Source organism: Lampris incognitus, chromosome 20 (assembly GCF_029633865.1).
Source record: "Lampris incognitus isolate fLamInc1 chromosome 20, fLamInc1.hap2, whole genome shotgun sequence".
Lineage (NCBI taxonomy): Eukaryota > Metazoa > Chordata > Actinopteri > Lampriformes > Lampridae > Lampris > Lampris incognitus.
Window position 1 is genome coordinate 8,434,296 of NC_079230.1, and position 13,884 is coordinate 8,448,179.

The 13,884-nt window shown below is 49.3% G+C and overlaps 1 protein-coding gene across 1 annotated transcript in view; it reads left to right on the top strand.

Annotated features, from left to right (window-relative positions):
• Positions 1–13,884, top strand: part of LOC130130374 (pyruvate carboxylase, mitochondrial) — a 469,779-nt gene that overhangs the window by 227,320 nt on the left and 228,575 nt on the right. The window contains exon 12 of the mRNA XM_056300064.1: positions 10,858–11,040. Within this exon, the coding sequence (XP_056156039.1) occupies positions 10,858–11,040 (183 nt within the window). The remainder of the gene's footprint in view (positions 1–10,857; positions 11,041–13,884) is intronic.

The following is a 13,884-nucleotide window of genomic DNA, read 5'->3' on the forward strand; positions in this document are numbered from 1 at the left end:
CGCTTCAGAGCAAGGAGGTCCTGGGTTCGGACCCCAGGGTTGTTCAACCTTGGGGGTCATCCCGGGTCGTCCTCTGTGAGGAGTTTGCATGTTCTCCCCGTGTCTGCAGTGGGGTTTCTGCGGGTGCTTCGGTTTCCCTCAGCATCTAAAAAGACACGCATGTTAGGGTTAATGCTCCTGTCTGTGCCCCTGAGCAAGGCGTGGCAAGACGAACTGGAGTTGGTCCCCGGGTGCTGCACGGCGGCCACCCACTGCTCCTCGTTACACAGCTAGGATGGGTTAAATGCAGAGAAGACTTTCCCTACGGGGATCAATAGAGTACTGTGATGGACTGGCGGCCTGACCAGGGTGTCTCCCTGCTTGCTGCCCAGTGGCTGCTGGGAAAGGCTCCAGCATCCTGTGACCTCTGATTGGGACAAGCTGTTTGGATGGATGGATGGATCAATAGAGTATATCAAAATCAATAGAGTATCTTTATTGTTCAAAATCTTTATTGATCAAATTCAATAAAGATCAATAGAGCATATCAATAGAATATATCAAAATAAAAAAATATCCCACTCGCGTGTGTATTTGAGTGCACATTCACCATTGCATTTCTTACTCATTCGCGTTTATGAGTTTCTGCGTGTTTGTGCGGCCTCCGTTGCCGTGGCGGCCTCGTAGCACGAGCCGGTGGCAGCGTTTGACAGCTAGCTGGCAGCCTGGGCCGCTGTTCGCTGCGGCGGGGCGGTGGTTAGACAGCTTGCACCGCAGAAGCGGCGAAGTCCGAGGTTCAATTCCCTAAACCAACCAGTCTCTCCGTAAACACTCGTGTTAGCAAGTCCTCGGGAAAGACGCCGGATCCCTCCGCTACGCTTGTTTTGTTTTCACAAAGAAAAAAAAAACACAAAAACAGTCCAAGGCAAATGCTTCACCCGCGGTTCCAGAGCGGTGTGATGCGGATAAGCGAAGGCTAAATTTGGGTGTGAACAGCGCAGTGGGATTTTGCGCCGTGTTTGAGTTCCCACCGGGGATACGGTGGTGCAGGCGGCTGTCGGGCGACGGTTTGTCACTTTGACAAGCGTTGCCATTTATTCGCCGGCGTCCAGACGGCGTGGGACGCGCGTGTTTACGTGGCCTGCGGCGTTGAGGTGACGCGGCACAACAAAAATACAGTCCGCTCACAGCCGAATGGCAATAAGAGAATGGAAAGGGGAAGTAAACAGAGCTCAGTGTTTCCCACAGGAGAATTACATTTAAAATAAAAGGGCAGAAAACACACCGGAGATGCAAGCTCAATACTACCATACATAAAAAAAAACAAGGTCTCGAACCCCCGTGGTCGTGTGAACTGATGAGCTGCAGCAGAACCGGTTCACCTTCACCTTAGCTTCAGTTACTTTATATGTTTTTTTTTATAAACCTGTAGCAGTAATGTGGGAAACTGAATATTGTTAATGGTTCTCAAAAGGTGGCGCAGTGGTTAGTGCTGTCGCCTCACAGCAGGAAGGTCCTAGGTTCGAACCCCGGGGTTGTCCCAACCTCGCAAGGTCATCCCGGGTCGTCCTCCGTGTGGCGTTTGCGGGTTCCCCCCGTGTCCGCGGTGGGTTTCCTCCGGGTGCGCCGCTTTCCTCCCACCATCAAGAAAGACGTGCATGTTAGGGTTAATACTCCTGTCTGTGCCCCTGAGCAAGGCATGGCAAGACGAACTGGAGTTGGTCCCCCGGGCGCTGCACGGCGGCCAACCGCTGCTGCTAGCTACACAGCTAGGATGGGTTAAATGCAGATGGAGAATTTCCCTACGGGGATTAATAAAGTATCTCGGAATCCAAAATAAATAAATAAATAAACCGAGAGGTCCTTTTCAGTTGCACAATAAAAAGAATGGCTGACGGTAACTGGCGCCGTTTCCCCATGTTTTGGGACGGGAAAATGGGAACTTTAGTGTTTCCACTGCTACCACTGCTGTTCTGCAGGGGGCCCCCCCCCCCCCCCCCGCAGTTGTACTTGGCCAATTACCCCGCTCTTCCAAGCTGCCCCGGTCGTTGCTCCACCCCCCTCTGCCCATCCAGGGAGGGCTACGGCCTGCCACACGCCTCCTCCCATACATGTGGAGTCGCCAGCCGCTTCTTTTCACCTGACAGTGAGGAGTTTCGCCAGGAGGACCTAGCGCGTGGGAGGATCACGCTATTCCCCCCCCAAACATGCACCCCGACCAACCAGAGGAGGCGCTAGTGCAGCGACCAGGACACATATCCAGCGGAATAGACCGCCTCGCCGCCCGGACGCCCACAGCAGAGTTTTTAAAACCTTTAATTGCCGTTGTTGATGAAGCATCAATTCACTCCTACAGGAGACATATCTTGATTTACATGAGTTGTGTTGCACGGGCAGTTTGTGTGATGTGATGTTGTGTTATCAGTTTGTCAAGGTCCCGTGACGTGTTGCAGGTTTTAATTACACAATTAACTTTCAGAGCGTTTTTTTTTTTTTTTTAAAGCAGCGACTTGGTTTTACGAGCACATGATGTTCATTTATCCGGGCTGTAAGACTGCGAGCCATTCACAGTGTGATTTGTCACAACACGGTGCGTCTCCAGCAAAGCTCACACTAAAGGTAATGACGCATGGACTTCCTGAACATTGTGAGCCATTTTAAATGTGCGGTGTTGCCCTGAAGGAGAGCAGGAGTGGGAAAAATCAATGTTGATGAAATACTGAGCTGTATGTGAAAAAATAAATCTCATAGTCATAATTGTTGGCAGAATTGGCTAAAAATACTACCAATGGTTCATCGCAATGGCAATGTGTTGCTGTAATTATCATTTCCACCCGTTGCACTCCTCTGACCCTCGAGCAACTCCTTATATTGTAGTGTAGGCCCATGTCCAGTCTTACCTTCATATCTCCCCTCGCTCCTCCTCATCATTGGGTGGCACAGTGGTTAGCGCTGTCGCCTCACAGCAAGAAGGTCCTGGGTTTGAACCACAGGGTTGTCCAACCTTGGGGGTCGTCCCAGGTCGTCCTCTGTGTGGAGTTTGCATGTTCTCCCCGTGTCTGCGGCGGGTTTTCTCCGGGTGCTCCGGTTTCCCCCACCATCAAGAAAGACATGCATGTTAGGGTTAATACTCCTGTCTGTGTCCCTGACCGAGACATGGCGAGACCAGCTGGACTTGGTCCCCGGGTGCTGCGCGGCAGCTGCCCACTGCCCCTAGCTACACAGCTAGGATGGCTCAAATGCAGAGCGTAACTTCCCCACGGGGATCAGTAAAGTATATCAAAGTTGAAATAAATTAAAAAAATATCCTCGACCGAGTGGTTCGTAACACTGAGACGCCGTCTCCACGCTAACCACTGCGCCACTGTGCCGCAAAGCTGAAGATATGTCATGATATGACAATAACCAAAATCCCAGACGATAACGTGTCTCATCACCATGTTGACCCCCCCACCCCACCCCCTTTTCTCACCAATTGCACTTGGCCAATTACCCTATTTTCCAAGTCGTCCCCTCTGCCGATCCGGGGAGGGCTGCAGACTACCGCACGCCTCCTCCAATACACGTGGAGTCGCCAGCCACTTCTTTTCACCTGACAGTGGGGAGTTTCACCAGGGGGACGTAGCGTGTGGGAGGATCACGCTGTTCCCCCCAGTTCCTCCTCCCCCTCGGACAGGTGCCCCGACCGACTAGAGGAGGCGCTAGTGCGGCGACTAGGACACATACTCGCATCCGGCTTCCCACCTGCAAACACGGCCAATTGTGTCTGTAGGGACGCCCGACCAAGCCGGAGGTAACAGGGGGATTCAAACCGGCGATCCCCGTGTTGGTAGGCAACGGAATAGACCGCCGCGCCACCCATATCGATTTTGTATCGATATATTGCCCAGCTCCAAACAAAGATGGGAGCTCACTCACTCACTACCTCACAATAGACTAGTCCCTCTCTGTGGGTGGGGTGAGTGTAGAGACAAGGAGGTGACGGCAGAGCTGTGCAGTGAACATATCCAGCGTGGTCTGGAAGTTAAAACTGACATCACAAAATGTTTTAAAAAAAAAATCAATCCTTCCCCCTCAAATGAAACACTGCATTTTTTCTCCCTTGCGTGAGCTGCTCGCAACAGCTGTTGGCAACTTGGCGGCCTTGTTTCTATATCTATTGACTTCTCATATGCTCTCTCGTTTATTTATTTTTTGTATTCATTTTGTCGACACCAGTACATTTCTCCACAAAGGAATGTGTAATCACCCTACATATGTCACATCACGCCTCATCTTCCCAACCACGAAAACGAGAGTCGGGTTTACTGAGAGGGAGCTGCCGTGAGTCTCCTTCCCATAACCGAGCCAACCTAAAGACCTGGAAAGAGGAAATGACCCATACCGGTAGTGTGTAATGTAGAGTCGTGTTTAAAATAGTGTTGCGTTGTCACATAAAATGTCGACATAAATTAAGTTAAAACAAAATGCTGATTCAATGCACGTCGTGTCAATCATCCACTTTTTAAATATGTAGGTTGGTTTCTTTGTCGATTCTGCCGTCACTTTTCTCCCTCCCTTCCATGAATGCCTGACTGAATACAGCTTTTGTAAATATGTAAATACATAGTGCCTTTATCATGTTGGAGTCTTTTCCTGGAGAAACGTGGTATTGTTTTCAGTCACCTTTTTGCATTCGGCCCTCCGTTGTAGTCCCCACTTAATGGCATGCAAAATAGTATGCCTATTAATTGATGGCATCATATTGTGAGTTAAGGTGGTGTTCGGGGCCGCCAGTATCTACTGTCTTTACAGTTAAGACTTCTTACAGCTTCTTAGTGAAACATGCCCTCGTAAGCTCCATGCCTACGTATGTAAAATAACATCTACACTGATGAGCCAAAACATTATGACCACTCACAGGTGAGCCGAATAATGTTGCTCATCTACAAACAGGGGCACCTGTCAACGTCTGGGTAGATTAGATGGTAAAAGAGCAATCAGTTCCTGCAGTCAACATGTTGGATGAAGGAGAAAAGGGGCTGGAGTAAAGACTTGAGCGACTTCGACAAGGGCCAAATTGTTATTGCCAGTCATGTGGTCTCTCAATCGGCAAGGCTTGTGGGGTGCCCCAGGTCAGCAGTGGTGAGTACCTACTGACAGTGGTCCGAGGCCATGGATGGCCATCCACGTGATGCTCTGGGCAACGTTCTGCTGGGAAACCCTGGGTCCAGCCATTCATGTGGATGTTAATTTGACACGTGCCACCTACCTAAACATCGTTGCAGACCAGGTACACTCCTTCACGGCAACTATATTCAGTGACCTCTTTCAGCAGGATAATGTGCCCTGCCACACTGCACACATTGCTCAGAAATAATTTGAGGAACATGATGAAATGTTCAAGGTGTTGCCCTGACCTCCAAATTCTCCAGATCTCAACGTGATTGAGCATCTGTGGTGGATGTGCTGGACCGACGAGTCCGATCCACGGCGGCTCCACCTCGCAACTTACAGGACTTGAAGGATCTGCTGCTAATGTTTTGGTGCCAGATACCACAGGGCACCTTCAGGGGTCTTGTGCTGTTTTTTGTGGCACATGGAGGACCAACAGCATATTAGGCAGGTGGTGATAATGTTTTGGCTCATCGGTGTATAAAATAAGGCTGTGTCCACCAGACTCCCTCTCATAGAGAAGCGCTCAAGTTGAGCGCTTTGATCGCGCCGCGTGAAAAGCAGGTGCTGTCAGCTGGGAGAAGAAGTCCGGTAGTTGATGCTGCTTTTGGTGGAAATTTGTTCATAAAGAAGACAGTAGCTAATTTCCAGTCATTGTACATAGGAATGTCTTGATGCTTGCTCAATAATCCAGGTAAGAAAATCAAAGGAGGTTGAATCAGTTCATATGGATACAATGTTTATTGTCAGATACATTTCATCAGTCAACTGTGTATCTGTCAATAAACATTGTATCCGGATGAACTGATTCAGCCTCCTTTGACGTGCATAGGAATCATTTATTCATGTATTCATGCATGGAGAGAGATCAACACACGACTTAGAAGGCTCGATGCGTTTCCCCGTCTCTCTTGGATTTTTCCTTCTTTTTCTCCCTAATTGTACTCGGCCAATTACCCTATTTTCCGAGCCATCCTGGCCGCTGCTCCACCCCCTCTGCCAGTCCGGGGAGGGCTGCAGACTACCACATGCCTCCTCTGATACATGTGGAGTCGCCAGCCACTTTTTTTCCCCTGACAGAGAGGAGTTTTGCCAGGGGGACGTAGCGCGTGGGAGGATCACGCTGTTCCCCCCAGGCCCCCCCCCCGCGCCCCGAACAGGCGCCCTGACCAACCAGAGGAGGCGCTAGTGTGGCGACCAGGACACATACGCACATCCAGCTTCCCACCCACAGACACGGCCAACTGTGTCTGTAGGGATGCCCGGCCAAGCCGGAGGCAACACGGGGTTTCGAACAGGCGATCCTCATGTCGGTAGGCAACAGAATAGACCGCTACACTACCCGGACACCCCTTCTCCATCTCTCTTAATAGAACAACCAAGGTGGTCCTTTTGACTGTTGTGGATTTTCAAAGTTTAATAACTTTGCGGAGAAAAAAAGGACACAGACCCGGCGCTCCCCGAATGCTGCTAAAATTGCATATATTTGCATTAAAATGAGTCGTAGCTCAGTCGCACAAAAACAAGTTATAAGATCTACCCAAAACAATCATGAACAGTCAAAATGTCCGCTTGTAATATGCGCGTGATCGTGCGCGTCACGTCACTATTTATGACGCGTGTTGGTCGCGTCATTCCCTTCGTCAAGTTCATTGCTCTGTCCTAGAAACACACTAGCGTCCCCCAGTGCAGAGAAATAGTCTAAACTTGAGTTTTGATCATTTCCAACATGTCTGGGTACAGACGCCATTTCAGACGCCCCATGACTGCCACCGAGGCGTTGCAGTATTTACAGGTGTTGGACAGCGGCCGTTTTAAAGTGTTTGGAAAATGGTATTAAAGTTGTTAAAATGTTAATTTTGGTGTCAGTTAGTTTCATAACAGACATATTAACATATGCAATGCGTTAATATCTCAACTGGGTATTTATCTTGACAAACCGTGGGCGGTCATTTGACGGCCCGTGGTTGTTCTAGTACTTTTTAAGTTCCGGTCGTTGTTTGGGGCTGTTTCAATGTTTATTTTTCAGTTCTTTTTTTTTTTTACATTTCACGTTTTATAGGCCTTGTTACGTTTGTTAGATTACCAGTGTGTGTTTTCCGTTTTGTTTTTCAGGTGATATTTTCACTTTTTCAATTTTGCCGTTCGAGTTCGTCCATGTCTCCCTGAAGTTTAAATTGTTCAAAAATAGTGTTATAGTTGTTAACATGTTAATTTTGGTGTCGGTCGTTTCCTAACAGACATACTGACATATGCAGTGCATTAATATATCAATCGGCTCTGTACATAACTGCAGTCCGCTGACTTCCGGTTTCTACTGCAGCGGTCCATCCGGTTTCCTGTTTGTTGGCGTGTGCTGTTGACAATGGCATATTTTTCGCGATGCCTGCAAGAATTACCGTGGATAAATGTCAACGACGTGCACAGAACTGTCGACAAACTTTCACCTGCACCGACCAGCGAACGGGTGCAAAGCTTCAAGCTGTGCTTATCAAGTTAGATCCATGAGGATGAGCGGACGGGCAGACGGGCGGAGGGACGGACGGAAGTCAGTGGACTACAGTTATGCACAGAGCGGATTGGGTATATACGTTGACGGGATATGGAGTTTAGAAACCGGCGGTCATTTTGACCGCCCATGGTCGTTTTAGGTAGGAGTTAAATCCCGGTCGTTCCAGTTAAGGAGGAAAGGGTACTTACACCTTGTTGTTAAGGTTTGGATCCATTTGTCATCTGCTGTCAGTTACTATATTCACACTCCAGAGAGGACACCGGGACCCAAAGCAAGTGTTTCTCCATTTCAGCAATGTCCTCGGCTCACAATCGGACTCGTCTCCTGCGTACCCGGAGCTGCGGTGATGCAGTATTGCATATTTCAGCACACGGCGACAGATGTCTTCAGCCTGTACCAGATATATTGCAATTGCGCCCGTATCAAAGGATACAGTTAGTTTAGCAGTTTATGAGGTCACATTTTCGTTCATGCGATGCACCGTGTTGCGCAACAACAGAAACATTCCCTCTGCTTTCTCTTCGTTCGTGTCGCTTCGGAAGGTGTATGAAACCGGACGTGAGGCCGAGCTGTGCGGCTTCAACACGAGCTGAAATGCTTTCACTTCAGCGAAGAAGAAGTGCTCATCGTGCAAGGCTCTATGAAAAGGTCAAGGTCCCCGTGTGGGTTTGAGAAAGTGCAACCTTTCCATAGAAAACTGTTCAAAAGTGCAGGTCTTTTTAACAGGTCTGTGATGGAAGCACGGCAACATTTTTTTTTTTCCTAATGAAAAATAAGTCTGCAGTCACTATGACCAACCTGCTTGAACTCAGCAGTAGTGGATGCTGTCTGCGACCCAACCTGGCCCTGTTTGTTTGTCTGATCTCGTGTTTTCTTTTCATCCTTGCCCTCATCTCATCTTGCTTTCTGCCTCTCATCTTCTGTCCCTCCTACTTCTCCAATTCCAAGTCGCTCTTCCTTTTTTTTTTTTTTTGGATCCCCCCCTTTTTTTTCCCTCCCCAGTTGTATCTGGCCAATTACCCTATTTTCCAACCCATCCCGGTCGCTGCTCCACCTCCTCTGCCGATCTGGGGAGGGCTGCAGACTACCATGTGCCTCCTCCGGTACATGTGGAGTCGCCAGCCGCTTCTTTTCCCCTGACAGTGAGGAGTTTCGCCAGGGAGGATCACGCTGTTCCCCCCCAGTTCCCCCCATGGCCGGATTAACCCACCAGGGGGCCACGGGGCATGCATGTCTATTGCCACCCACTCCATCAGATAGTCTACGCAAACAATATTAAACATTGTTAAATGTAATGCAAATACCCAACGTGGTAGTCGACGCTATGCCAATCTGCATGGGATTCAGATGGTGACTACAAAGTACAACACAATTTGGAATCGCAAAACAAACAGAGATGAGAATAGCAGCTCACAGCGTCGCAAACATATTGCGACGCCTTCTTCCCACTTACAACGGCTTACCAACGGGAAATAAATGTTTGTTTCGGAGCAAATAATTTAGTGAAATATGGGCATATTTTAGTAACTGTCTGTTTAATTATTTTTCAGTATGGGCATTCTAGCTAGCACATTTGTTTAACTATACACAATGAAACAATGAATTTGATCATAAGCATCGAGTTTGGGCTGTCAGACTTTGTTGCACTCTCAATGCTACGATGTAAACACAAGGCACATGTTGCACTCTCAATGCTACAATGTAAACACAAGGCACAAACTCTTCAAACCGGCATTGTGATACATTTAGAAACCACCCCCGACATATTTAGTACGTTTATATTTGTAATATCTTTGGCTCTGCTTCAAACGAGTCCCTGGCAACCGAAAAAGGCTTCAGCTTCGACTCCAGGTTTCTTATACTGTCTGTGTCGCAGACTGTCAAAGTATGATGACGTTACGGTGACACTACACAAAGTTAAGTCACTCATATAATGCGACTTGCTTGAGTCCAGTTATTTCAGGTCACTTGCATCAATGGAGAAATCAGTAGAGACTGTAGCTTGGGGCCCCGCATCAATAGAGACTAGCTTGGGCTCTGCACCGTGACGAAGGGTTGGAACAAACGCCCCTTGTGGGGGATGATTGGGGATCCCTACTATATGCGAACACAATACCCCCTGACCTTTTGGGGCCCTTCGTGGTCCGGGGTCATGGGGCACTCGCCCGACTTGCCCAGTCCGTAATCCAGCCTTGGTTCCCCCTCACTCCCGAACGACCAGAGGAGGCGCTAGTGCAGTGACCAGGACACATACCCACATCCGGCTTCCCACCCGCAGACACGGCCAATTGTGTCTGTAGGGATGCCCGACCAAGCCGGAGGTAACGCGGGGATTCGAACCAGCGACCTCCATGTTGGTAGGCAACGGAATAGACCGCCACGCTACCCGGACGTCGTCTTTTAGGAGGCCACTAATGTGATGCTCTTATAGCACTCCCACTTAGACAGTGGTCAAAAAGTGGGGAAGAAGTCTAGGTTCCTATATGTGCAGCGTCTCCAGCAGCTGGCGCTGTTGAGTGCAGCAGCTAAAATGAATGGTGCGGTGAGATGATTGATAGAAGAAGCAGGAGCAGAAAAACAACAAGCGGCCTGAAATAACCACATTAAAGGGGAGACGAGCTAGAGGAGCAAGGCACAGAAATAAGAGCCCGCCATGTTTTTTCGTATTTCATTCATCTATGAATAATTTTTGGGTTTTTCTTTTTTCTTTTATTGCTTTTGTTTCTCCCTTTTCTGCTCGCGGTGCTGTTTTCACAGCACCTTTTTGATGGCTGGGTGTCTGTTTAATCAGCCACGCACACACAACATGCCCCAGCTTGCCCTGGTGATGCGCCTCGGGCACCTGCGCCGTTTTGCTTTACCAAATAAATCATATTGAGTTCTCGATGAAGACACGAGTGCTGAAATTACCGCTCGCCGATGAAGTCTGGGAGAAATGTTGAAGCTGTAATGAGCCTCGAAACCACCGACGCTGTATCTTCACAATCCATTCATGTGGAGGGTTTCATTCAGAAAGATGAGCTCTTCATAATCATCTGTGATGTAATAGCATTAATCTGATAACTTATTGTAATCAATGAGACGGCAGTCCTATGAAGACCTGTTTTAATAAGCACCAGTGTTTCTACTTGCTTTAACCAGTCTTTTTGCAGGTTATGAGACGCCCTCCAGAATCTTTGTGTGAACCCCCTTGTGTCCTGTTCCCCCCTCAGGTTTTCCGAAGCGGCGAGGGCATGGGCATCCGTCTGGACAGCGCCTCGGCCTTCCAGGGCGCCATCATCTCCCCCCACTACGACTCCCTGCTGGTCAAAGTGATCGCCAGCGGGAAGGACCTGCAGACGGCGGCCTCCAAGATGAGCCGAGCCCTGGCCGAGTTCAGAGTGCGGGGCGTCAAGGTAGGACACGGAGGCCCCGGGCGTCCGAGGGGCCCTCGCCCGCTTTTTCAGTGGTTATGGGTTTGCTGGGCAGCTTCTGCGGCCGTCTTTCAGCGCTCAATGCACGGGGAGAAGAGACTTGACTGAGTTGAGGAGCGATTCCGGGATATTTGCAACTGGCGGTTTAAGTCGTCGTGTCCAGACCGCCTTTGTAAGAGTGTGTTTTGTTCTAGATGTGCTGTCCAAACTGAGCACTTACATCTTCATATAGTTGAAAATGCAGAAGTCCTCACTGTACAGTTGGTATGTAGATTTGTTAGGTGGCGTGTTCAGATATGTTGTTTTTGTATGAGCTTTTATCAATGAATGGACAGTTAAGAGATAGTGGTAATGGCCACTAACACTAGTGTGTTTTATGTTTTAAAAAAAAATAGCATTGGTAGAACTGCTGTCATTTGTCCCGTCAGCAGAGCAACATCCTCGGTGTTTAGCTCGGTCACTGAGACAAAAGTTGTCAGTGTTTTATAGCGTCTTGTGTGCTTGTTCAAATTGCTCTTTGGCAGTAGTAGGATCCACACTTGACTTCTGACTTCTGCGGTGGTACTTCCTGGAAGACGTAGGAATGCGTGGCATGTTGACACCAGCAGTGCGGAGGTGCGGATGAGGCTTTCCCAGCAATATATGCGGCATCGGCAAATAATACCTTTGGCGGCATGGCTCGGGAGGTAGAGCGGATCGTCTCGTAATCGGAAGGTCGCTTCTTCGATCCCCGGCTCCTGCGGAGAGCGAGTTGAAGTGTCCTTGAGCGAGACACCGAACCCCTAACCGCTCCTGATGAGCAGGTTGGCGCCTTGCGTGGCAGCCGCCACCATCAGTATATGAATGGGTGTGTGAAGGGGTGAATGTGAGGCGTGCGCTGTAAAGCACTCTGAGTGGTCGGTGGACTGCGATATAGTAAACGCAGTCCATTTATCATTCATTTACATCGTTCTGAGATGTAGTAGTAGTCGTAGTAGTAGTATTAGTAGTTTCGAGACGACTTGGGTATCCTCGGCTCAACTGATGTTTGTCGTGACCGTCTCAACTGCCGAGCGGATTCACAGGAAGTGAGGGGATTGTTTTATTCAGATTGTGCCTCACAGCTGCACAGGTAAACTAGGGCAAAGGGTTTGGTAGGACAGTATTCTAATCCAGATAATGCCTCTTATTCCCTCCATCACTTCAGCACATCTCAGACTCGTATGATGTGGTGTGTGGGTATTAGGGCTGTTTGTCTTTGGTATTAAAGTGACTTAGCTCAGCGACTGGTTGTACACAACATTTGAATTTGAAATTCGCTAAACTCCATGTTATTGTCAGAATAATACCCGGGCCGTCCAGGTGGCGTGGCGGTCTGTTCCGTTGCCTACCAACACGGGGATCGGCGGTTCGAATCCCCGTGTTATCTCCGGCTTGGTTGGGCGTCCCTACGGACACAATTAGCCGTGTCTGCGGGTGGGAAGCCGGTTGTGGGTATGTGTCCTGGTTGCTGCACTAGCGCCTCCTCTGGCCGGTTGGGGCGCCTTTTCAGGGGGGCAGTGAACTGAGGTGTATAGCATGACCCTTCCATGCGCTACGTCTCCCTGGTGAAACTCCTCACTGTGGGGAACACAAGCAGCTGGTGACTCCACATGTATCGGAGGAGGCATGTGGTAGTCTGAGGGGCGGAGCAGCGACCGGGACGGCTGGGGAGAAAAAGGAGGGAAGGGGAATCCTTACGTTTTACATACCTGTAGTAGTCACACCCGGACAGTCTCTCTTCCTGCTGGGACGGTCCAGGTTAGGGGACTCTGGGCGAGCGGCGTGGCGTAAGTGAGGAAAGGTGTCGTGCGTTAAAGAAAAATAAAAGCGGCCCTGCCCGAGCGATTATGACACACTTTGTCTTCCTGTCGGCAGACTGAAGTGAAAGGCGGCCAGAGCAATCAGTCTCTCCCCAACAGGAAGTAGCGTGCCGGACGGCCAAGGAAGAAGCTTCCTGTGACTGAGGACAAACCGCGAGCGACAAGCTGAGAAGAGTCGCAGTTGCAGAAAACGAGGCGTTTTTAGCTTTTAAAGTGTGTTGATTAGTTGTAATAAACTGTTGTGTGCCTCCTCGCGGGGTTATTTATGTGTACCGTTGAGAGATGCTGAACTGACAAGCGATGGGGGGATCACGGTAAGCTGGATTAAGTCAAGGTGAGCTAACAGCTTCTTTGTATCAGGAACTGGATTCCGACTCGTGTGTTTTCACAGCTGAACTGCTAGTCGGTAGCGTCAACTCAAAAACACGTGTCGGCTGACGTGGCGGTAAGCTGTTTTCCAGAACGAGGCCCGGTTCACGGGTGGCCCTCTGCATGTTAAATGTTTCATGTAAACAAAGTGTCGTTGGCTCCTGTTGTGCGAGCAGTCACATGTAAATGAACTTGGCGAGGGCTGTGCATAGGTTAATACAGAAACAGCATCCATATTTTACTGCTAGCGCCGGTGCATCCTCGGCATTGGCGATGGAGACGGGGAAGCCTGAGCAGGTTTGCTGTGATGCTGGACGGTCCTTCTCAATTAGCAAGACTCCATAATGAATACGTTGATGACTAAGTCGGCAAAACGGCGAAGTCTGCAGGAGATGCCGTCGTGGGCATTTACGGGTGTAATTCCTATTACTTCTGCATGCGTGGTGGCTGGCACAGAGTGTGATTGGCGGTGGCCCAAGGTTTGATTCTTACGGCGAGCACGGATTTAATTTTCACTTGCCGTGCAGAAGTACCTGCCATGGATAGCGTCATTACAGTGTAAACAGATGAGCTGTGTTCTCAGCCATTACATCACAGTGATGAGGCTGCAGGGAAA